The sequence below is a fragment of the Pseudopipra pipra genome, chromosome 5 (assembly GCF_036250125.1).
Source record: "Pseudopipra pipra isolate bDixPip1 chromosome 5, bDixPip1.hap1, whole genome shotgun sequence".
In the NCBI taxonomy this organism is placed as follows: Eukaryota; Metazoa; Chordata; class Aves; order Passeriformes; family Pipridae; genus Pseudopipra; species Pseudopipra pipra.
The window spans coordinates 961,880-986,253 of NC_087553.1; the positions used below are offsets into that span (position 1 = coordinate 961,880).

The window sequence follows — 24,374 nt, forward strand, 5'->3', positions numbered from 1 at the left end:
AATGACCCAATATTTTTCAAAGAGCTGTATTAAACCAAAATCTCTTTATAACCAAAAATTATTGTATTTAGTTTAGAAACAAATCCTTTCATAAAGTTAGTAACAAATCTTTCAATTAGCCCTCAGTGTCATGGAACCCTCTCAGTGCTGGACCATTGGAGCAGCAGACCCAGGCTCCTCTACACCAGGATGAGTTTCAAAACAAAGTTTTATGTCTGCTTGCTTTCAAAACTTGTCTTATGTCTTTGGTTTGCTCATAAAGATGTGATAAAAAAAACATTTTGAGAGTTATCAGCCTGAGCTGTGAGCAGGGTTCCTTCTCCTCCTGGGCTGCAGGATTCACCCAGGTTTGACAGAAAGGCTGAGGCTTGCAGCCAGCTACGTGGAAGGCAGATTTTTATGGATGAAATGTCAGGTGACATCCCAGTTAAAGACCTGGCACTCTGGGATGCTTTTGTTATGACAGTTTCTTTATCTTGACTGCTGCCACGTGTGACTTCTGAAAGACTTCTGACATGTAATTTCTAAAGCTTTGTGCATAAGCAATAACTAGTGTGTTTAATCTCCTCAGGACAGGCACTCTCTTCCTTTCTACGTGCATAATAATAAGACCCAGCATAATTTAGTGCCTGTGGATGTTGTGTGGGATACTGGAACATCCAAAGCTATATCTGCATGGCATTTTCCCTTTAGTTGCATTTGAGAATATTACCCTCCTTCTTTTCATGCTGCCTAACAAAGAAATATGGTCCTCACAAGTGGAGTTGTCCCTTTCTGCCTGCAAAGTCTCACAGGTGTGTTTGCCCTGCACACAGAGTGCACTCAAGAGGAACTCTGGCAGCTGTCCATGACACTCCCAAATGGAAGCACTTGTCAGAACTAACACCCAGCCAGGCATCCATGGACAGGGAGTGAAACACTCACTAATTACCTCCCAAGCCTTCCCATTTCCTTGATTGAGCCTGGCACGTAGATCCAGCCTGTGAAACCAGCACTCTGCAGGGGCTTGGTGCTTGCATTAGGGACATCAGCTCTTCCTGACAGGAAATCACTTTGCTCCCTTAATGTTTCCACAAAGAACTAGTGAGAGGCAGGAAATCATTCCGTGAATTTGGCATCTGATGTTCACAAACTTCAGCAGTCGCTGTAATCAGCTGGGACTAGGTGTAAGAGTTGGCATGCACAGGAAAGCCTTCAGCTCAGAGCTGCCATTACAGCATGACTTGGCACTCCTGATGTGCAACACTGCCTGGAGAAAGGATTTTCCTGACAACCACACTTTGGGTGCATTGGCAGAGACAGCTGTGGAGGAGGAAGGGATGTTTGCAATACAGTGTTTTTTTTGGCCTTAGCAATCAAATCCACATTTCAAGAGTGAAAAGTTTCTGCCTAAATTCATGGCATCAAGTAATCCTCAATGTTCTATAAGCAATTAGATCTGTGAAATTCAAATTGATGTTCTTCAGCTTATTTATGTTTAATTTGCTAAGGGAAGCCTTTCTTCACTGGAAAGAGGCATCCCGCCTCCTGAAGTGCCTCTTTTTCCATTGCACTGCATCAGGAGAGGCAATCCCACAGCCTTCTGCCTGAGACAAGCACACATAAGCTCCCTAAATCTAACAGATGTCTCTACCTTTTAACCTGATCTGGGGAGCACTTTTTATAGTCTAAAATATTTGGCTAAGGAAGAACATGAGGGGCACCCAGAAACCGTGGATGGCCTGAGACTCTGCTGCTGCTGGGAACCATCTCCTCTGGCTCTGCCTGCACCCGTGTGAGCAGCATTCCCTGGGAAAGCATGGCAGTGTGCAGCTGGCCAGGGAACCACCTGCCACTAAAGGGAAGAGCACTGGACACTTCATGCCTTCAAATATCTCACTCTTTCCTCCTGCCAGGACCCAAATGCCTTACAGAGTAAGCTTGTCTACAAACAGTAAAGAAGCCTTGACTTCTAACACACACAGTCCCCCTGAAGCACCATTTGGGGGATTCTTTAGGCACTGCTAAAGGAGGCTACAAGCCCAGTTAAGATTTACACACACATAAATTGCCTTTAACAGGAGACAGTGTCTAAACAACGTAGGAAAACACATGTACACCCTTCAGAATTAAAACCATCACGTCCAGCCATGGAAAGCTCTGCTGTATTTCAAACAACCTCTGGTTTGTGTGAACTACCAACATGCTATAGGAAAAGGGAAAACTAAACTCATGTCACTACAGTTTGAACTGGTGAACCCTTGGACAAGTCATTACATATTCTAGACCTAGGGAGTGACACAGAAAAGAGAAAGAAATTAAACCAAAGTTGTTAACTTGATATTTAATCACACTGTCTTATAGGTTCCTCTGGAACATCAGTAGACAAAGGAATGTAACAAAGATAAGCCAACCATCAATTGCAGTACTCTAAGTTTCATGATTTAGGATAGCATTTTTGAACAATCTTGGACATTAATGGAATGTGAAAATATTGAAACCCAGGCATTTTGATATATCCCAAAAGCACTAGTTCCACTCCAACTCCCCCAAGAAGTTTGGCTGCATGAGCAGCATAAACTTGAAGATAAGCTGTCTCAGAGAATCTGAGCTTAGCATTGCCCCAGCTGTAAATACCAGGCTGATAGGAAATCCTGGGATTAGCTTAGACCTGCTCATATCAATAGGCTGGGAAGAGCTGACAGGTGAGGACAGGTCATGCAAACCTAGTTCATTTAACATTGACTATTTGCTTCTGCTAAACTTAGAATTATTTTTGGAAAGCATTTTCTTTCTCTCAATGTCCTGCTTCTGCTGGAGAAATTCCAAGGGCCAGCCTATACTTCCAGTCAGGGAAGTATTCCATGAGTGACATCACATTTACATGGATGGGGAAGCCAGAGCTCCAAAAAGAAGCTGGGTGTCACTGAACACTCCTGCTACTGTGATTTGTGCTGACACGTGGTGTATCAGGGACTAAGATGCAAGAGTCCTTACACTTTCTCCTCCCAGTCCACTGTTCCAGCTCTGTCATAAAGCTGTTGCCCTTTGTTGTCACCAATTACACCTGTGTAATTAATTAGGGTCTGTGCTGAAACACTCCTACTACTCTCCAGATTCCTTTCTCTGTACACAGACGATCTTCATAAAGACTGACTTGACTCTTCTGATGGGAAAAAAATATGAAGTTCTATAAGAGCAACCTAGCCTAAAAGTTGTCTTTCTGCCTCAGAATAAGCCAGCCAAACTGACAGGCAGCTTGTGCCACTGAGGCCAGGATAAAACCACTTGTCTGTCACACCTTACGGACTTAGTGCCCAAGTCTGAAACTCAGGAGTTAACTGTTTGTAATTCAGCTGGTTGCCCAAAATTAGGACTATTCGAAGTGACCACGAATTGTTGTGAACTCACTAGATGGGTACCTGTTTAATACATACAGGTATAATTTCTATCACTTTTTTTGCAAGAAGAGCAGGTCCCCCAATTTATGAAAACATTTATTGAAAGGAGTAATAACCCCTCTGGGCCCTAATAAATGCTTTACAAACCCCTAAACAGATGAGACCATTTTCACAGCTTAAGCTACCCCAGCTAATTGCATTTTCTCAGTTCACCACTGGTGGGAAAGGAAGATCCCATGGAGACAACTGAGTGGGCTCCATAGCTCAGTGTGCAGAAAGGCTGGTTACCTCACCTTGATTCAGCCTGCAGAAAAATGTGGTGGTGACTCATGCTCCAAACCAGCACCAACACACTGTAACAGCTGCAGAACCAGCTGCAAAATAACATCCCTGTTTCACAGGGCTCCTTTCCCCCCAGCTCTGACCAAACGAGATAACTGTGTTTAGACTCCAGAGGAAAAGGCAACGTTTCAAGTACTTTCATCTAAACATTAATAGTACCTTGAGCCTTCAGAGCTTCTGGGGAGTGAAATTTCTTTTGCTCTCTGCTCACAGATTCTTTCTGATTTTGCCTGTTATTAAGAATATTAACCAATGTTCATTGAAATTAATACTGAAATACTAACATAATTATGCAATAGAATATAATTAACATAGCACTAAAACCAGTTAAATAAAATTACTCTATTACCCAAATTGTGAGCTTTTCAAACACCCTTTCAGTTAGATATTTCTAAAAAAATTAAAGATTCCATCATTACCACTTGCATTCATACAGTTGTTACTCATACTCAAATTGGATTTTGGCCCAGAAGGTACACGCTAATTCGGGAATTAAAAACCTCATTTCCAAATTCTCACAGAATTATTTAGAAATTACTGCTGAAAAATCAGTTTATTTTTAGAAAGTTGTCACGCATCTTTTCCCAAAAAGAATTAAGGACTTAATCACTGCATTCTTTACAAACTGTGCATGATTTGATCGCTTCTCTGAAGAAGCAGTTTCTGTTATATCTGTGTTTTGGGATTTAATTTGCTCCTTTGAGCATATTCCATGGCAGTTAACTGATGGAGGCAGGGATAGCAGTGACCAGGGTGGGGCAAGGAAAGGGGGAAGGGCCAAAGAAAGCTGAACAGGCAGAACACCTCTGACTTCAGAACTGCACGACCTGAAGGACTCTGCTGTGCATTCAGAGGTGTAACTGCAAAGGATCATTTTAGCTGGAAAAAAAAGAATCTTGTAACATACTGTAGATAGAATTTCCAGTAACTTTAATCATATGTTTAATCCTGGGAGCAAAATTAGGCCTGTGCTGAACACTAGGAAGTTCCAGAAGTAATTTTGAATTATCTTTTGAGCCTTCCAATTTAACACAGTTTATAAAGGGGGGGCCCAAAACTGCCGTGTCCTAAGTCAGAACGCCTTGATGCAGTTAGGGAGGCAATTAAGGAAAGATTGCAGAATTAATTTTTGCATATAAACTGCCTGGATGGCCCACTGACTCATAGATATGCCTTCAGCAGAACACAGCAGGCTGCTGAAGATGGCAATACACCAATTTAAGACTAAAATAGGATTGGAATCTTTAATTTGCTTAATCTCTTCAGCACAAAACTTCATTTCACACCCTGTGTCTTTAAGCTAGATATAACATTCATTTGCCACATATAGCTGTTATTAATCTTAATTTCTTATTATCACTAAGGAAAGCCATGAAATAGAAGAGGCTACTTTGCGTGCTTGTAACAGGTTGGATAGAACTTGCAAAGCCTCAGAATTCCAAAGTGTGTTCCTGCAGGAGTTTGTGCACATACAGAGCTCAGGGCACACAAGTAGCACTGGTCTCTGACAAGCCCTCAGTAGCCACCCAGCTTTGGCAGGGGCAGGACTGTCAGGCAGGTGTAGCATAGGACTCATCCATCAGGCAGACATGGAAACACATTCAATGAGCCCATATCTGCTAACTTGAAAACTCATTTTCACTGTTAGATATTCACACCCCATGTGGTCCTATCAGCAGGCACTGCGGGCTTTCACTATTAGCTGCTGCTAAAATAAATACAGGAAGGAAAATACAGCCATGTATAAATAACTTGCTTGTCTTTTGTGTAGCAAAGCTGGCTGCTATTGCCTGGTGCAGAAGACACACCTCACAACATAAAGCCAGATGGTTATAGTGACAGCATGGTTCTAAGCACCCATGAAGAAGAGCTCTAGGAGCAATATGTAAAGATCAAATAAAAAGCCCCCTCCCCAGCAAGAGCTTGGCTGGACAGAGTGGTTTGTTGTTCTAAAATGTGCCATGGGATCTTTAATAACCAAAATCGATCAGTGTTCCAGATTTCTAACTGATCCTGATGGTGCTTAATCAATAGCCCCTTTAAGAAGGCAAACTTCATCTCCCCTGTTTTCTGATCAAGAGCTGTGATCTGCTAGGCAGACTATTCGGCTAGGGGAGCCTGCAGGAAAGAAAACAGCTGAGGAGCTTGTCTTTGTGTTTTGGTAGAAGCCAGAGAAAGCTGAAGGCAGGGCTGGGGGCTGAGTAAGGGCAGGAATAACTTTTCATTACCCCTGGCATAAATAACTCTCAAGAATGCATTTATAGGGCCAGCAAGTGACTGCAAAGCTCCATTTTCTCTGAAAAAGAGAACTATCAGTTTTAACAATGGAAGAGGTGCTTCAGTCCTGAGATTGTATGACCCCATTTTCCATTGCTTTGTGGAAAATACTAGATATTTTACTAGCAAAACGCTGTGTTGACTTCAAATCTGTCTCCTGTGTCAGTCAGCATAGGGGCCTTTCACAGAAAATACTCTTGTCTGTACCCATGTTATGGGAAATGAGTGTCTGATTATTAGTTTATGGGTGAGAGATTGTTAGTTTATCAGTGTCAGAAGTTGACATGAAACTGAAATTGGAAATATGGGGTAAATGTATGCTATTTTGGACAATGGCCATGCAGTATTTGAAAACTTTTCCTTCCTATTAAGCCATAGCAAAAAGCCCAGCTCTCAAAAGATGACAAGTCTCAAGTCCTCTGTCCCCTTTGCTCCTTCCCACCACCTGCAAGGCCTGCTAAGTTTCAAATGGGGCTTCAGAGAGAAGAGGCTGCCTCACCTTACAGTGTTTATTACAGGAGAGCACAAGGCAATCCTATAAACAGGGAGTGTTGAGCCAATTGTCTGCAGGAGAACTGAGCAGGTGGTTGTATTGCTGTCCAGCTGTGCTTAGAAAATCCTTCATTTCTGAGCTGGACGGGTTGTCCAGGATGGTTGATAGTCAGGGATGCGGGGTGGGCTGTCCCGGGATGACGGGTGATGTCAGGGATGCGGGATGGGCTGTCCCGGGATGACGGGTGATGTCAGGGATGCGGGATGGGCTGTCCCGGGATGACGGGTGATGTCAGGGATGCGGGATGGGCTGTCCCGGGATGACGGGTGATGTCAGGGATGCGGGATGGGCTGTCCCGGGATGACGGGTGATGTCAGGGATGCAGGAGGTGTTATCCCAGGATGACGGGTGATGTCAGGGATGCGGGATGGGCTGTCCCGGGGTGACGGGTGATGTCAGGGATGCGGGATGGGCTGTCCCGGGATGACGGGTGATGTCAGGGATGCAGGGTGTGTTATCCCGGGATGACGGGTGATGTCAGGGATGCGGGATGGGCTGTCCCGGGATGACGGGTGTGCAGACCCGCCTCCTGGGCGTGCCCGGGCGATTCCCGGCGCCGTTCCCTCCCGCGGCCGCTGTTGCAGGAAGCGGGGGAGCGGCGGGGCAGCGCCGGCGGAGCGATCGCGCCGTGCCGGCGCTGGGGCGGCGGCTCCCGGGGAATTCCCTGGCGGAGCGGCGCTGGCGGCGGGTCCGGGCGCGCTGCCGGCCGGGGCCGTGCCGGGCGGGCGGGAGCCGCCTGGGCGGGCGGCCTGCCATGAGCTCATCGGCGGCATGGCCTGCGCCCGGAGGGACGGGGAGGCGGACGGCGAGCCCGACCGCTCCCTGCGGCACATGCTGCGGGCGATAGCGGAGGAGCGGAGCCGCGCCGGGCTCCGCCACGACATCAGCGGCCTCGGTGAGTCGGGCGGGGCCGGGGGGACCCCCGGGGCACGGCCCGGGGTGCCCGCGGCGGGACCTGTTGTGTGCAGGGGCGAGGGCGGGGACCCGCCTGCCTCCCGAACCCCCGGGAGCCTCCCGGGCTCCCTCCCGGCTCCATTGTCTGAAATGCCCTTGGAGGAATACGGTCAGGAGGCACGGCGCGCATCAGCCCGTGTGGTGGGGTTTCGGTGTAGGCTGCGCATCGCCTGTTTTGGGATGCAGGCAGAGCGATTCCCGGTGCCTCTCGCCGGTGCTCTCCCTTGCAAACGCTCTCTGGAGATTCTGAGTCTGACGCCTCCCTCCTCTGAGTAAATGACTTCACGCCGCTTGCCATGGTCTAGTAAGCACAGAACGTTGTGGCTCTTGCTGGTCAGTCCGTTTTGTAAACCGCGGAGGTTTTATTTATTTACCGCCTTGTTTATTTACATCTGGTCCATGTACATTTCTCGATGTACGTGTCACGTGGCGTGGCTTTATTTGGCTTTTGGCAAAGCTTGTGCTCTGTAAAATAGAAGTTTGAGGTTGAAATTCAGTCCACTTTTGGTACACCAACTCCTGAACCAAAACACTTTGCATCAGGAAACTCTTTTGGCCAGGGTAATGGATAGAAATTATTCATTTTTATGTGCAGCAATAGAGATCATAGAAATCATTCCTCACATCCAGAACTTCTATCTACCTTATTCAAAACTATTGTATATCTAGAACTGGACCTGTGCTCCAAAGGGGTGGATGCCCAGAAGTCCTTGCATGGGCAGGGCTGGAAATGATGAACACTGATGTGCAGCACTTCTCTTGTTTCTTCCATGGGGCCTTTATTAATGGCTTCTCCCTCCTCAGCTCATTTATAAGGCCCTAAAAGTCTCCTCTGTTTCTGTGTCTTTGTTAAAAGCTCAGAAGAAGTTTTTATTGAGGTTTTATTGGCTGTGGGATGTGGATTGGCATGGGGAATCTCTGGTTCTCTGCCTGACCTCTATGCACTGTTATCTGCCAGTGCTTGCTGCGGTCTCCCTGGGGAGGAATGGGCTCTCTGTTCTTTCTTTTTGCTTTGCCACAGAGCCAAAGCTCGTGTGGACAAAGAGAGATGATTCTTGATTCTTTATGCTTTTTTCTAATGGAATTGGATCTGCTTTAGTGTAGTGTCAAAACATTACAGGGAGAAATAAAGTGTTGTGGTAAAGAAACTGTAAACAAAACAGGGGGAAAAGCCCACAAAGTCTAAATACCTGTGAGATTGCATTCATTGGAAAGCTGTTGTTGGGCATGTTTGGCCATATCACGTCTGGATGGAAGCAAAGATTCCCGGGAGCAGGAAAACCACCATCACTTTCTTTTGTTGAAATTGGAAAAGCCAAAAACTGTGGTGGCTGGTAAGACCATACAAATACTCCCTCTCTGCTTGTGTTTCAACACACATCCATAACAGCCCACGGTGGGGAGTCCTGCTGTGTAACTTTGGGATGATCACACAAGGAATAGGACAGTGCTGTACCTCTCTTCTGCCAGGTGAAGTCCTGAAAGCCTCAGGAGAACTGCCTCGGTTGTGGCACTGAGGGGCTGGTCCTGGCTGTGTGTCTGTCCCCGTGTGTCTGTCCCCGTGGGGAAATGTGCATTCTCTGGTGTGCTGCGTGTTCCCTGGTCTCCAGTACTGCCACTCCCAGGCAATGAGAGCTCTTTCCCCTGCACTGTGATTTGTTACTGGGCTAGTAAAGAGTTTAAATACCTCTCTGAGGGAGAACACTGAGCTTTTGGAGTGGTGCTCAGCAGGAGCTGTACATGAACAGAAGGTTATCAGGTGTAATTCTGTGGCTTAAATTAATGCATGTCTGCTCTGCACTAGGGAATGCTGTTGCAGGTGAAACCTGTTGTGAGTTTTTTCCGAGTTGCCTTCAAATCAGCTGTCAAAGCCTCCCATGGTGGCTTTTCCCTGAGTGCTGCTAACTCCTCAAGGATAAAATGAGACTCACTCTCCTTCTGTGTGTTTCCTTTAAGCCCCATTGAAGAAAGAAATTGCTGGTTTTGCTGACACTGGGTTTGGGTGAGAGGAATTGCTTTGTTTCAGGAAAAGCACGTAAGCATTTGGACAGGCCTTGTCCAGAAATGTAAATCCCCTTGCGTGGGATTTTCTGTAATGTCCTGTTTGTATCATGTAGAAAATGCAACCAGTCTGACATTGTGCTTCAAAATCACGCCTGGTGTGACTCCTCAGCAGGCTGGGAGGGGTGATGTGTCTCAGCATCTGCTGGATGTGGGTGTCACCAGCTGGGCAGAGCACTGCCCTGGTGTTGTGCACGGAGTGCTCCCTGTGAAATGCTGTTGGTTACAACATTTCTCTGGCAAAACATTTCCCCTCGGGGAGGGGCTGTCTCCCCTTGGCCAGACTCTGTGTAAAGCTCTGGAGTTACCTTTTGGCCAAAGCCCTGAACTGGGAGGATTTTATTTTTGGCTCTTCCTGAGACTACTGTGTAATGTTGTCAGATGCTTAATTTTCTTGTGTCCCTCTGTCCTCCAGTGACAAATTGCCCTGCTTTTAGTGCAGCAGAGTGTGTCTGGGGGGAGGTGTGACTGTGTTCATACCGGGGCTGGAAATGAGTAAGGAAATGGAATAGGTGGATCTGAACAATTGCTTGAGCTGTGGCTGCTCAGTAATGGAGATGTGTAGCCAGGCAAAGGATGAAGAAATAATAGGGATCCTGAAAAGCAGGATCTGGCTTCCCTTAAAGCAGCTGAAAGCTGGTGCTGCCAGGCACTGAGGTGTGTAGTGGGAACCTGTCCCAGGTGCCCGTGGAGAGGCCCAATACTCTCATCAGTCATGAAGTGTTCCCTCTGTTTGGTTTTCTGGGACTCCTGAGATTCCTGAGGACAGGGGGGTGGAGGAGGGAGTGCTTGGCGTGGGGGCAGCAGGAGGGGGAATGTTCATCCTCCTGGACTTGTTTGTGCAGCAGTGCACAAACCTCGGGGCTTGTCATGTGTGGGATGATTCATGGGCCACACTACCTTGATGAATAACTCCTGGAAGGAATTCTCCAGCCTTCCTGAGAGAGGGGAGGGTGAGGTGGCACACAGTAAGTGCTCGTGCCTCTGAGTGTGGGGAAAACATGATGGAAACATGACATGGGAAAACGGGGGTAGAAGGATGAACGGTGGAAGAAGTTTTTGGAAAGCAAAAGAGGTTAAAATGAAGAATTAAAAAGAAGAATTAATAATTTGGATTTGAAAGTACTACATTCGGGCCTTAACTTGTATCGTGGTGTGGTAACTCTTAATTAAATCATAATATTCAAGAAGGATCTATTTGCTTCTGTAACTTTGAAGAAAGTGTAGCCACAGAGTAGGCGGAGGTGCCTGCAGAGAACTTGCTGCAGCACAGAACTGGTTTGACAGGAGTCACTTTCTTGCAGACACAAAATATTCTTCATTCATGGTTCTTCCTGGAGTTAGTTCAGGGAGTTGTGCAGTCAAAGGTTAGAAGCCACAAAAGCAGGGAAGCTTTGTTTTCTTTTGATATATGGATAACAAGAGGGTATGAAAATCACATCTTCCTAACAAAAACTTGAGGGACATATACAACCAAATTCACCAGCTATGGATAATGTCCCCTGGAATGAGGCAATTTAATTTATAACAATTTTATTTCAGTTAAAAATACAGTTTTTATTACTTGTACCTTAATATTTGTAGCAGTTGTTTTGCCCTATTTATAAAGTGTTTTGCAACTAATGAACATGAAATGTTCACAAAAAAATGAATAGTCAAATACTGAAGAGGAAAAAACAGATACCAATCTAAGTAACTTATAAACAGTAAAATAAAACAGTGTTTATAGAGTAGCTTCCTAATAGGCTAAAAAAAAATCACAATGTTCCAGCCAGGAAGACTCTGTATTTCTTTTCAGGAAAAGTTCTGGAAAGTACAAATGCAAAGCGAGATCAGAACAGATTATTTAAATCAGATTTAAAGTAGGTACTTTGAAGTCAGAGTGATTTACCCAGCTCACCCTGGGTGTTGAACCTCAGATTTGTATGGGAGAAAGATGATTTTTTTTTTTTTTTGCCTGGCAGAGAAAACTGTCTGGGAGAGATTTGTGGGGTCAAGGATGCACGGAGACATTTGATGTGTGGCTGAGTGCTTGGATGGGGTGGGGTAGGAAAAACCACAGGAGGAGCAGATTCTGGCACCCAGTGGGTTTGGCCATGGGGTGGGAATGTGTCTGTGCTTATCCACCTGCCCCGTGTGCAGGAGCAGTGGGGTGAGGGATCTGTCTTGCTTTCGATCCCAGCAAGGCAGGGGGGCTCTGTGCCCTGGGATCCCATCCTGTCACTCCTACAGCCAAGCCCAGGGTATTTCAGAGAGCCCAGGTAGGATCAGATCGTGGGGAATGGCAGTCTGGGGTCAGCTCGAGGGCTGCAGCCCTCCAGGGTAAACACCTTTTTTCTGGTGGTTCATTTGAAATTCTGTTTTGGTTGTTCCTTAGAACCTTGTTCATGCTGATGTCACTAATGGCCTGTCAGGCCTTCCATCACTCACCACTGATGGAACCCTGTTTCCAGGGGATTTGTCACTTGGCTGGGAAGGTTTAGCTTCTGTCAGGAGCATGACAGACATTAATAACAATCAATAGCATAATGGACTCTTTATTACAGCTTTTACCTGTTTTTTGAGCTGTTGGGTTATTAGTTTGTTCTTTCTTTTTAATAGAGATGAAGCTTTATGGGATTTTTCAGGTCCTGCTCAGGAGTGTACAGGTTCAAATTGTGAGAGTCAGACTGGAGATGCCGAAGGAGGCAAGATTATTTACGTGCCAGCAGAAGTGCTGGATACCCAGTTTTTTGAAAATGAGTCTCTCTGGGTGAAATTATGAATCTGTAAGCCTGGCAATGGGAACAGTCCGGGTGCTTGGAAACACCCATCTCTTATGTCCATAGTACTGTAGTTCCAGGTGCTGGTTTTGCTGTTCAAGCAAAATCTTGAGTAGGGCACTAAGGTGTAAGTCCGTTTGGAAGTTTGGGTTCTGGGTTGAACTGTCATGGGAGGTCTGTTTTAGGGATTAGGATACAGCTTAACTCTGAGGTTGAGAACAGATCTTTTAAAGGTTGGACAGCGTGTCTGTGGATTCGTTCTGAGAAATGAGAAATTGAGTTTCCTGAAGGATGAAACATGTCCCCCCTCTCACCACCACTGTTCAGGGTGCTGATGAACAGCAGAAACTCAGAGGATGCAAACTTTTCAAGAGTTGAAGTACGTGGTGTCTTGTGTTCCAGCTACACTCCTGGAAAAATAAACCCCTGCAGTTAAGTAGCTGGTAATGATTGTTCCATCTACTTCTCCTTGCAAACCGGCTCAGTAGGATCAGGGTAGCAGCTCACTGACATTGAAAGTATTACCAGGAAGCCACCAATGAGGTGGGAGGAGAAAGTCTTGGACAGAATCAATTGGTGGTGTCAGGAGCCCAGCCCACTGAATAGTGAAGCTGCTTTCTTCAGCCAGTGCTCAAAAGTGTGTGAAACAAGCTGCTTTTGGTCTGTTTGCAGCCCCTGGGGCTCAGCTGGGTGAATGTCAGGGAAGCAAGGTTGCCCTGTTGGTGTGTGTGATCCCAAAGAGTGTATTGATTACCTTTCTCTGGGCAGGAAATACAGTGCAGTCAGGATATGGGAACAGCAGACACAGCATCATGCTGCTGCTGGGGAGGAGCTGTGGTGGCCTGGGCACACTGCAGCAGCACTTCTGGTCCCTCAGTCGGATCCAGCAACAGTCCTAAGTGATTTTTTTCCCCTGAATTCTTACTGTTTAAGGCATGAATACCGCATGTGAAAACTGACTGGGTTTTCTGCAATCTTGTTTTAGAAACAAGGCTTTAAAAGTGAAGTTGTTGTTATTTTGGTTTGCCTGTTCTCTAGTTCAGACTGTGTACTAGTACTGTGCAGAAATTGAATCCTGAAAACAGTAACATTCTGTATCTGGGTGTTCCTTAGACATATTTGCTTGGGGTCACCAGTTAAATCCCTTTAGGTGAATTTTGCAGGCAGGTAGTGTGTTGTGACATGAAGAGCAATTCCTTTTGGGGCAGAGTGAGGAAACAGCCACTGGTGCTGGTATTTAGGCTGCATTTGGTGTTTCAGAATATTGCATAATTGTCTTTCTTAAGTCAGAAAGCAAAGCTCATGGCAGGCAATCAACAGTCCTTCACATTAGGACCAAATTTGAAGCATTGCAGGTGTTTCCAGGTACGCCAGCGTGCTGTGGATGTGCAGAAGTGCATTTGAGGTGACCCAACCTGTTGTACTGTCTGGTTTCCCTCGTGGGAAATACGTCGTGGGACCCTCTGGATGTGCTCAGTGGGTCGGGCTGAGACTGTCCCTGGCTTTGCTGTTGCTGTTGGGATGATGAAAATCTTTATGGCTCAATAATGGCCCAGCTCTTTGTAAGCAGCCACACAGAGGTCCTGTGTCAGGAATTGCCCAAGGCTGCCTCCATGCCTGGATCCCAAAGGTCAGGAAGTATGCATTAGGTGTAGTTCCCACTCTGGCAGTTTGTTGGGATTGCAGTGTGTAGGGTCTTCTGTAGGAATATCAGTGAACACTTGGGTGGGGTTTCCCTTGGGCAAATGGATGTGGAAGGTGATTACTTGTGATGATCTGTGTCTGGCAGTAACTGGGATATAGCTCCAGTGTCTGTGTGTCTGACTGCCAAGCTTGGATGGAAGGGAGAAGTGCCTTGGGAGTCCTTGGTCCTGTCTCACAGGGCTTCCTGTGAGCAGCAACAACTTGACAGATGGATTCAAATGCCAGTGAAGTTTGAGCTGTCTCTGCACTATGAAGAGCTTGATTTAATTGCCTGGAGATGGTGGAACATAATCCAGATGAGGGTGGAACATCATCCAGATGAGGGAAGTGTTTTGAAATGGATTTATAGTATTCTGCTAAGATCTGTGAAAGATTTCATTGTAAATTTATTCCTCTGCTTTGCTGGAGCACAGATACAAGAGAACTTGAATGTCCAGCAACACTGTATTTTCAATAAGGAACATGTTTACTTACCTGCCTTAAAGGACCCTGGGAGGTGGGTTTCACATTTCCATAAAACTCAGTGCCCCATAATAATGCACAAGGTGTTCAGTCGGATTGAAATACTTAATCCTGAGGACATGAGTTTACTGCCTCATGAGGGTCACTCCATCTTAGTGGTGGCCTGATCTCATCCTTTCAGGAGCAAAAAGAAGGCTCATCACGGGACACCTTGGAGATAAAGCTCTGTAAACCCAGACACTTTCCTGAATGATGATGATCCAGCTTTTTATATACGTTGTAGGAATGTTTAAGTGCTTTGTTTTTCCCCTTGGTTTTAGTGAGTAGTTTAATTCTGCCTAAATAATGAAGATGCAAATAGATGAGCCGTGTTCCTCATACCAAGGATGAGTAGTCACCACATCATGTGAATTGTTAGTTGGCCATGTTTTACATGAATGAAGGGGAACTGATTTCACCCTCTTCAATATTACAAGCATAGATTATGTTATGCTGAGTTCATCGACTCTGCAGATTCATTCTGGATTGTGTTTCATAAGTGGTTTTTTTTCCTTTCAGTTAACAAAGGAACAAAGATTTAAAGGTTTGTGTCAGGTGCTTTGGGGATGCAGGTGCTTTAAAATGTTCCAGGATCAGAATAATTCACTTTCTTCTGTTCAACAGCTGTCAGGCCAGCTCACTGGAGCACTTGGAGCAGGCTGGTGTCCCGTTTCTGGAAGCTGTGCTGTCCCCTGTCCCTCCCTGTGCCATGGCCAGCAGCACCACCTGCCCTACTGGCACCAAACTTGTGCCAAGTGTTGCTGTCACCCACCTGATGCTTGCTGGAGACAGGGACCCACAGTCCCCCTGAGGTTTTTAATGTCCTAAAATTGACAGAAAACAAAAGGACTGGGGAAATTGGAGTTGCTGTGGCTGTGTCTGAAGCCTTGATGTGTCTCTTCAAGTGCGAGATTTCTGCCTCAGTGCTCTGATGATTGAATAGAAGAATATTATATATATAATAATATATTATTATATTCTTTACTTCAAAGCTGTATTGGAACAGTAAACTATGTAATCAAAATCCCAGGGGAAGTTGTTCATAAGCCCAGTGGTGGGGAAAGGCAGAGAAAGACATTTCCTCGTGGTGCTTGTGCTGAGGAGTTTTCTAAAGAAGACCTTTCTTTCTCCACTCACATGTTCCTGCATGAGGCCTTTTAAGTGTCATGAGAGACAGAAGAAGTGATTTCTCAGCAGAGGAAGATTGTGACCGTTTGTGGTTGTTTAGAAACTATTTTCTGTAACTCTTTTTGGCCTGGAGAGATTGCCTGTTGAGGGTCCTGTGGTGGGTGGGACAGAGACTCAGGGCGGGAGTGCAGAAGAACCAGAGCTGAAGTATCAAAGCATGGCCACGTTGCAGGTTGGAGCCCAAAAGTGAGGAAATCCCGTAACTCTTTAGGCCAATGTCGTGTTTCCTGGGCCAGGTCACTCTCTAACACCCATGGACAGGCCTGCAGGTCTGCAGGGACTGGGAGCTGTGCAGGTCTGTCCATGGGGGGGGAAGGTGGAGCAGTGATGCTGGTTACCTGTGGAAAGGAATGGCATGTTTGCAGTGGCTCAGATGTTAATGGCAGACTAAACCTCTGTCTATGAAGTAGAACAGCAGCTCTGCAGTACTTGCTCTGCCCTAAGGACTGGGGTTCCCTGGCTTTAGGGCAGGGTTTAGGTTCTCTCTGAAGGTGGTGTGTCACAGGTGTTACTGAAGTTCCTCCTTTTGTTCTCTCCTTTAATTGATAATGACCCTTTCTGCAGAGAGCCATTTTTTTTCTAGTTTCCAGTTGCCCTGTTGTGGACTAAATTAAAATCCTGTGCTTTCCTTGGGGCTGTCAAGAAACAATCCTGTTCCTCACACGTATGAGGTGGCTGCAGCACAAAAACCTGGGGTACTGAGGGGATCAGTGGTGTCCAGACCTGCAGTGCCTGCAGGACAGCCTGGGAGTGGTTCCTTGTACTTGGATGGTTTCACAGTGAAGTGATCAGCTGTTAGAGGAAACATTTTTCTTCCTCCTATGAGTGTGATTTGTTTAAAGAGAGGGTTCTGCATTGGCTGCACGAGGAGGTTTCACTGGGATGTGTGAGTGGGCAGGCAGTTCACTTTCATTTTTAACTGATCAGCTATATTTGTTATCTCAGAAGCCTGCATTAATAACAGTGTTAGTGCTGAAGGGAGTGCTGCCTAGTTAACTGAAGTATCTTGGTGCTGGCAAAGACATTCCATTTGTTGGACAACCCAAAGGGGGGTTTGCAAAGCGCTTGCTTTTTAAGAAACACATCTTTCTCTAGGCTGGTTGTCTTACATGTGCATGTCAAGTTGGACACCCAGCTGAGAGATGCAGTGTCAAGCAAGTTGTTTTTTTTAAAATCTTGGCTGCAAGATGGGTGAAAGTGTTGGTTGTCAGCTTCTCAGAGCGAGTGGGTTTGTGGTGTAGAAGGTAGGTGAGAATTATGGCTCCCAGCGTAAAGTTGCCAAGTGCTCACTCAGAAGCTGCTGCCGATGTTTCTGCTCAGGACAAAGAAACTGAATTTGGAAAATGCCAGTGTGTGGTAGTAGGCATGTGTAGGAAATAGCTCTGCTTCCCTGCAAACTGCTGTTGTGATGGTTCCTCCTGCCTTGCCAGCACGGTGCTGACCAGCAGCCTGCAGCAAAGATAAGGTGCTGGGGCAGGCACATACATGGAAATATCAGTAACAACCACGCTCTTGGTAGTTTTGCATGGCTGGAATACTGCCAAAATGCAGTTTGCTGGGTTTACCTGACCTACCCCAGTAGCCTCTCAGCTAGGGCTTTGACAGTGGTATTTATTAAGCGTGAAAACAGAGACCTTGGATGTCACAAATTTACTGGACCAGCAGTCTTTGATCCCAGGGATTGCTTTGGCAGGGGACAAAAATAGCACTTATTTTAGCAGTGAAAATGCACATTTGTACTGTTACAGAGAAGGTTCTGCACTCCAGTAGTGCCAGCATGCTTTGTGAGTTGCCAAGTGACCTTCCCAGGTTGGATTTAGGTCCTGGCAGGTTTGGGACTGTTGCTGGGTAATCCTGGGAGCAGTGGTGGGGAATGTGTAGCCATTTGGTCCTCTCTCACTGGGTTTAAAGTGATGCATCCCATGAAATCAGAGTTACCTCTGTTGAAGGAGGATGGTCACACCTGCACTAAATCCCCAGAGTTGCACCAGCTGTGAAACACAGCACCTTTCTGCTGTAGTTTCTTGTGAAAGGCATCACCGGGTGATCCCACCTGTGTTTCCCTAAGGAGTAAATTAAATCTGTGGAAGTGATGCTCCAGCCCCTTGTGGAATTGCATGTGGTTTGAGAGAGCTTTGGGTGCAGCTTCTGGGGGGTCTGAACTACCACGTGCTCTGAGAGGCTGAAGTACAGCAACGTAGCTGATAACTGGTGGGTGAAAGTGGGTTTATTATTCCTCTGCATGCAGTAGCAGGTAACTGTGTCCTGTCCATTGTGTTGACCCTTGCCAGGATTAGATATTTAAAGATGCCTCTAAGATACTGTCTCTATTTGGTGTTTCACACTGACCTACGATATTTGATGATTTCTCTCTAAATTTAACATCTAAATTAACATTCCTCTCTAAATTTAACAAATTGCTTCGTCTTGGAAAATATTTCTCAAATTAGTTATGGCTCTGTTTGATTTCCACTTTTTCAAAGTGGATACCTGTAGACAGTGCACAGTAGTTTATGCCTTTAAATTCTGTGGGCTTTGATTCAATGTTAAGTGTTAACTAAAATGATGTGTATGAAGTAATAGCAAAGAGGAGACCTGCAGGAGGAGATGTGAACTTCAGGAACACCTTTTACAATTCTTTTCCTAGAGGAGATTGTGTTCTCAGCAGTGATGCTATGCAGCAGTTTCCTGCAGTTGGAGAAGAGCAAGTGCAAATGGAAACGGAGAACTGAAACAAATGTGGATCAGAGAAAGTAAGGTCTGTCCCCCCTTCCACTTCTGAGTAACACAGAAACCATCCCAAAGGAAATTAAGGATAAAACCACAGTGCCCAAAGTCCACTTGGGCCCAAAGTCCACCACTTCTTGGTGCTTTTGTGTGAGGGAACAGTTGGTTTCCTTCAACATCCTCATCGCCTGCATGAAATGAAGTAACAGGCAAGGTTGGGGGGTTTTCCCCCAGGATGCAGGGAATCAAAGGGTCCAAATTTGAGGAAGCTCTGAAGCCCCAGCCAAACTGTGTGGCTGCTGTTCAAACTCTGGCTTGTTCAGTTATTCTCTGTCTCTTTTAGTGGCCTTTCAAAACCCTGCACAGTTGTGTGTGTCCTTTGCACTTTGCAGCAGCAGCATCAAATATCTTCCAGCACTAATATCTGGCACTGCATGGCTGGGGTGTAAACCTCAGCAAGAGCTGCAGGGTCAGCTGAGTTGTTCTCTTCACCTGTCTTCAACAAAAATGTTTTGAGGAATTGGGCTTGAATAATACATGAACTTGTGCTGGACCTCTGCAAGGTCGTTCTGTGCTGCTCTCAGTGAGGGAAAACCCAGGGAAAACAAATGTGGGAACGGTGATCAAAGTGGCAGATGATGTGTGAAGTTCAGAAAACAGAAATCAAAGTGTTCCAGGGGTTTTCTGAGGTGACCAGAGGCACTCTAGAAAGCAGCTGAGGATGCAGGTAAGATGTGTCATTGGTATCTTGAGTGGTGAGATGAGTACTGGGCAGAAGACCTTAGTTTGGTACAAAAATAGGAAGGAGAAAACCAAAACTACAAGAGGATGCTTGATAACCGTAGTATTTGACCTCTCACAAGGTAACAGCTCTTCATGGGGCTTGTTCTACTGTTTTTCAGCTGTTTTCTGGATAAGGAGGAGCTCAGTTTGACCTAGAAAAAGCAGTTGGGTCCATAGCATAACTTCTCCTTGTGCTGTGTATTGTTCTCCTTGCACTGTACTTTGCAGATGTGCCTAAAGCCACACTCAGGAGAACTTGTGTGAATCCCTTCTCTTCTGGGTGACATTCAGTAAATCAGAAAACAGTGGAAAAGGGTGGTTTGGATTCAGAAACAGCTGAACAGGATCTTAGGTGTAAGGAGGCAACTGAGAAACGTGTGTTGATTGATTGCTCTTCAGTTTGGAGGGTGTTCCTCAGGTGGGTGAATTGTTTCCATTGCTGATGAAGTGGGTTTTTTATAAATCTAATCTTGGAAAACCAAAACATATTAAATATTGAGCTTTCCTGCACGTGGAATTTTGGATAAGGAGGCGTCCAGAGCGAAGAGCTCTGGGATGGATTTGGGTAATTCAAACCATGGCTGTGTTTGAAGTGTTGCCTGTGGAGGCTCTGGGGTACCCTCCTCTAGTCCTGTCATGTGTCCACTTGTGCACGAGCACATTGGAAATCTGGAGTGTTGTCCTGGCTCTGCACGAGGGTGGATTAGTCCTTTTAGTTGTGCTAGAGCTCTGCAATGAAAAGATTTGAAAAGCAGGGAAGAAGAGGAAACAGTTTTGTGTAAAGGCATGTTTCTGCCACTGGGTTTGGCTGATTTACAACCATCATCTTCACAGAGCAAATTGGTATCACCTGGTTTGGGGGCTGTAATCATTCCTCTGTTCAGTGCAGCTGAAAGAGGACATCAGGTGTTAGAAACTCTGAGGGAAAGGATGGAAATCAGTGTTCTGCCACGGAAAGTTTCCATGGTGTGTGCTCATCTTTAATAGTATAGACTTGAGAAGGCTCAGAGGAGGGCAGTGGAGGTGCTGTGGGGATGGGTTCTGTTCAGGGGATGCTTAACTGGTAGACTAGGCCTTCCCAGCCTGGAAAAGGGATGTTGTGTGCCATAGATGCTTGTGAGGTGGGTGGTGTGAATGCAGTGTGTGGGCAGTAGCTGCTCACTGTGTCGTTCTGTGAATAAAGCCATTGCTTAAAGTTGGAAATTGATAGGCAAAAAAAACACAACCCCCCAAAAAAACTCACAAACCAGACAAACCACCCGATGTGTGGTAAAAGCTGTGGGGTTTGTGGTCAGAAGGAAGTGGAGGTTGTGAAGGTTTATGTGGGTCCAAGGAGGTGATGAGCAGGTGAATAAAACAGAGCTCCAGTGGGAGCTGCCACGTGCTCAGGTCTCTGGGACAGAAGCACTGGGAGCTGTGAGGGAACTGGGGAGAAGGGTAACACACTCTGCTCCTCCCTGCCCTTCTCCAGGGTGGGCAGTTCTTACATGCTGGGTTTGTATCCCTTGGAATTAAAAGGAAAATGTTCTCCAAGGGATTGCCTCATCAGGAGTGCCCTGTAACAGCATTTCACTAGGTAAGGGGTCACACAGAAAGAATTTGAAATATTGCTTCTTCGGTTTCATGCTTTGCAGTTCTCGTTTCTCTGAATTTAGCTACTTTGTGGTAGCCAGATTTCTGTGCTGCTCTCTTTTCTCCTCTCCTCTATGGGCTTCTTCAGCTCTGAAGCTGCTGGGGAGAGGAGAAGCAGCTCATCTTCCCAGACTGAAGTGGAGGAAGGGGGGCTGAGTGTTCCTCACTTTAATTAGGAGAGGGTGGGGAGCTTCTTGCCACTGTCATCCTCTCCAGACCCCTTGTCTGGTGTCCAGCCCCAAACCTGGGGAGATGTGGCAGACACAGTGGGATGAATTCCTGAATTTGTGCCTGCACAGAGCCCTGTGTGCAGGTGTGCATTTCCTTGAAATCAGTCCTTGCTTGCTTGCAGCCAGGTTCCACACCCTTTTATGGATTTCTTGGCTCAGCTCCAGCTGTTTCCTGGATAAGCATATGAGCTAGAGAACCCAAGTTTTTCTGGCTGGGATAATACTGAGTGTTCTTGGTATTGCATGGAGTGTGTGCATGCCACACTCGTGGGGTAGGAGAACAATTCCCTCCACTTCAAGGTGGGGAGGAGGGTTGTGTCTGCAGCAGAGTTGGGTGTTTAATCTGTGGCATCTGTCTCACCCCTGTCCCTGCTGTGGCCATGATGCCTTCCTTCCTTTTCTAGCAAGAGTTCTGCCAGAAGAACTTAGGTTGGGAGTGCATGTTGTGTTTTCTGACAGATTTAGGCCTTGTGTGCTTGCAAAAGCTGCTCCTTTGCCAGCCCCAGGATTTTGGAGAGAGGAATGAGCTGCAGGGCTGTGCCCTGGGTGCTCAGCCCTTCCCTCTGGGTTACCTGCCTTCCAGCTGGGGGCTGCCAGTGCCCCTCTGAAAGCTCCCCCAAGTCCTGCTCCTGTAAGGTCAGAGTGAAGGCGCTGCATGGTGTCCCTGCAAGGATGGGAAGGAGCCTGAACCTTGGATTTCTGAAGATCTGGTTGGCTGGCAACTGTTCACTGGACAGGGAACATCCATCCTGATTTTATGCAGTCATAATTACAGCTTTATAACATCAAAGGTAGCTTTAATCTGGGTGAAGCACTTCTCATATTGTCCTTGCAGAACTCTTGGCTGAACTCAAAACAAAAATGAAGTACAGTGTGAATTGCTTAGAACTCTGTTTCCTCTCCATGCCGGGGCTGTAAAGACCTTCATAAGCATTTAATTAACCCCTAAACATCTAAGGATGCTCATTTCACAGATGATCACACTTGCACTGTGGCAGCATTGGATGAAATGGGTTTTGTGATGTTTCCCAGTGAAGAGTAGCAGGCTGGAGGAATAAAAGCATAGGAGGAAATCTTGTCTAGCTGAAATTACTGTTCCTCTGAGCTCTGAGTGGTACGTGCTGAAAAAATGATTATGCACTGAACGGGAAGTCTTTTCTTCTATTGCTTTGAGGCAAAATAATATCCTGACACTTCTCTTTATCCACTGATTTTTTTTTTTTGGAAAGCATTAATTAAAAAAAAAAAAAATCACAACTTCTTACATGGATCTGGAGAGTCAGTTCCCCGAAATGAATGCTCAGTATAGAAATCTAATAGGTGAAAGAAAGACATTTATTACATAGCAGTTGGCATAAATTTGCTTCTAATGAGGATAAAATTCATGTAAATGAATAATTACAGTAAATTGTGGTAATTAGGATTTATTCATGACAAAGGTCTCATAATTATATAATCAACTTTTGGTGAATTAAGATTTATAGTCTGAACTCTTAATTCCGTTTTATTCCATTAGAAGTAGGATTAGCTAGGGGAGGAGTGTTTTCAGGAAGCTGACTTGCTGTGTGCTCTCAGCTATGGGTGTTTCCAAGTTTCTTCTTGGAAAAGCTGAAAGGTTTCCAGTGAGATGCTGTAAACCATCAAAATCACTGTAATGTGGGGATCTAATAGTTGGAGGCATTCCTGAGTGGACATAATGGATCTGACAGTTTAAGGCTTCCAATTGGAATAGATTTTTACCCCCTCTCAAGTTTTAAGAAGTTCTAGTTACAAATAAAAAGGTTGTTGTCTCCTTTCCAAGCTAATGCTATTTCACAGTAGATTTTTAAGGCTGATTCTCCTCGTGTGCTGTTGCACATCCTCTCTGCTTCTGCTAAACTGAATAAAAGCAGCTGCTTTGCTGTGATTTGGCTCTTTTTGGCTCCAAGACAAGTCCTTCAGCCACTGCAGTCACAACAGTCAGAGCATCCTCGGGCTGCTTTTAATTACAGCAGTGTCTGCAAGTATCCCTGAGGCTTGGAGGGGAGCCGTGCCTCTCCTCAGCTGGGCTTGGATTGACAAACAGCCCGGGTGGCTCTCAGGGCTCCCAGGGTTTTTTTCCCCTGCATTGTGCTGCAGTGCTGGAGTAGCTTCACTGCTGCAGCACTCCTGTCCCCAGGTTTTGTGTTCAGACCAAGGCTGAGTCCCTGGAATCAGCTGGCCCTGCTTTCCCCAGCATATGTGGGTTCTCTGCTATAACCACCTGTGAGTAGTTCAGGTGAGCATGTTCACTCCTGTGCTTCATGGCCTAAAACACACCTGATGTGTCAGCAGCTCGTGGGCAGCTTCCCAGAGTTTTGCAAAAATCTAGGAGTGGTTTAACCCTTGTTTCTAATGCTGGGGTTAGATCTTGATTTTTGCATTATAAATTTAGGAGTGGCTTAACTAGAGTGATTTCGTTCCCTTGTGTATGAAATAAACCCAAAGCACTGTACTTCTGAGCACCAGAGCGCTTTCAGAGATGGGTCTTACAGAATGTACATTCCTTTTGTTTGTTTGTTTTTCCTTTGGTGTTCTCAGAACTTCACGTGAACTTGGGGCAATCCTCTTTCCCCCTTTCCTCTCTGCCTCTCATGTAATTAAGGCTGGGAATCCAGGTGCTCAAACCCTGTGGGATTTAATAAGTGTCTTGGAGCCCATTAGTGACTGTACTGAGCAGTGATAATCCTGTCCTTTCCCAGCCTGGTTTTGGGAGTCTGAACACGCTGGAATCCACCCTTGCCTGGTGGGCTCTCAGGTGCTGTGCAGTCCTGTTCACCTGTGCCCAAAGGAGGGGATCTCATGGTGCAGATGCCCAGCATCCTGTACCTGACCCTATCCAGTGTTTGATTCCATTTCTCTGCTGGAAAAAACAGATAGCACGTAAGTACTCAGGAGTTCAGCGGAGATTTTATTTGGGATTGCACATTATGTTCTCTGCTGCCTTAAGTAATTGCAATTGCTTCACTGCAGCCATGCAAATAAAGCAATTGCAGCCTGGCTTGGAATTAACCTGCACTGGGAACTGACTACTTCGGCCCTTTGCTGTTCTCCCTCAGCCTTTTTGTGTGGTTTTTTTTTAATATAATCAACCATATACATATTTTCAAATACCACCCTGCTCAATGTTGATTAACATATTCTGTGTACAGTCCATCAGTGGGATTTCATTTTGTTTTCAACATTACGTTTTGGTTTAGTTGGAGAGACCTAATATTTTGCTTTCAGTCACCCTTTTGTCTGCTAAAAAATTTGCAAGTCG

At 45.9% G+C, this 24,374-nt stretch overlaps 1 protein-coding gene across 4 annotated transcripts in view; it reads left to right on the forward strand.

The window, feature by feature from the left end:
* Window positions 1-7,020: 7,020 nt before the first annotated feature.
* Window positions 7,021-24,374, forward strand: part of KIAA0930 (KIAA0930 ortholog) — a 40,715-nt gene continuing 23,361 nt past the window's right edge. For 3 of the 4 annotated variants that reach the window (XR_010430507.1, XM_064654054.1, XM_064654055.1), the window contains exon 1: window positions 7,021-7,447. Coding sequence is in view for 2 of the 4 variants with exons in the window: in XM_064654054.1 (XP_064510124.1) it covers window positions 7,027-7,447 (421 nt within the window). In the remaining 2 variants the exon portion in view is untranslated. Of the gene's footprint in view, window positions 7,448-20,789; window positions 20,809-24,374 lie in introns of those variants that run through there. The other variant, XM_064654056.1, reaches the window with a different exon arrangement.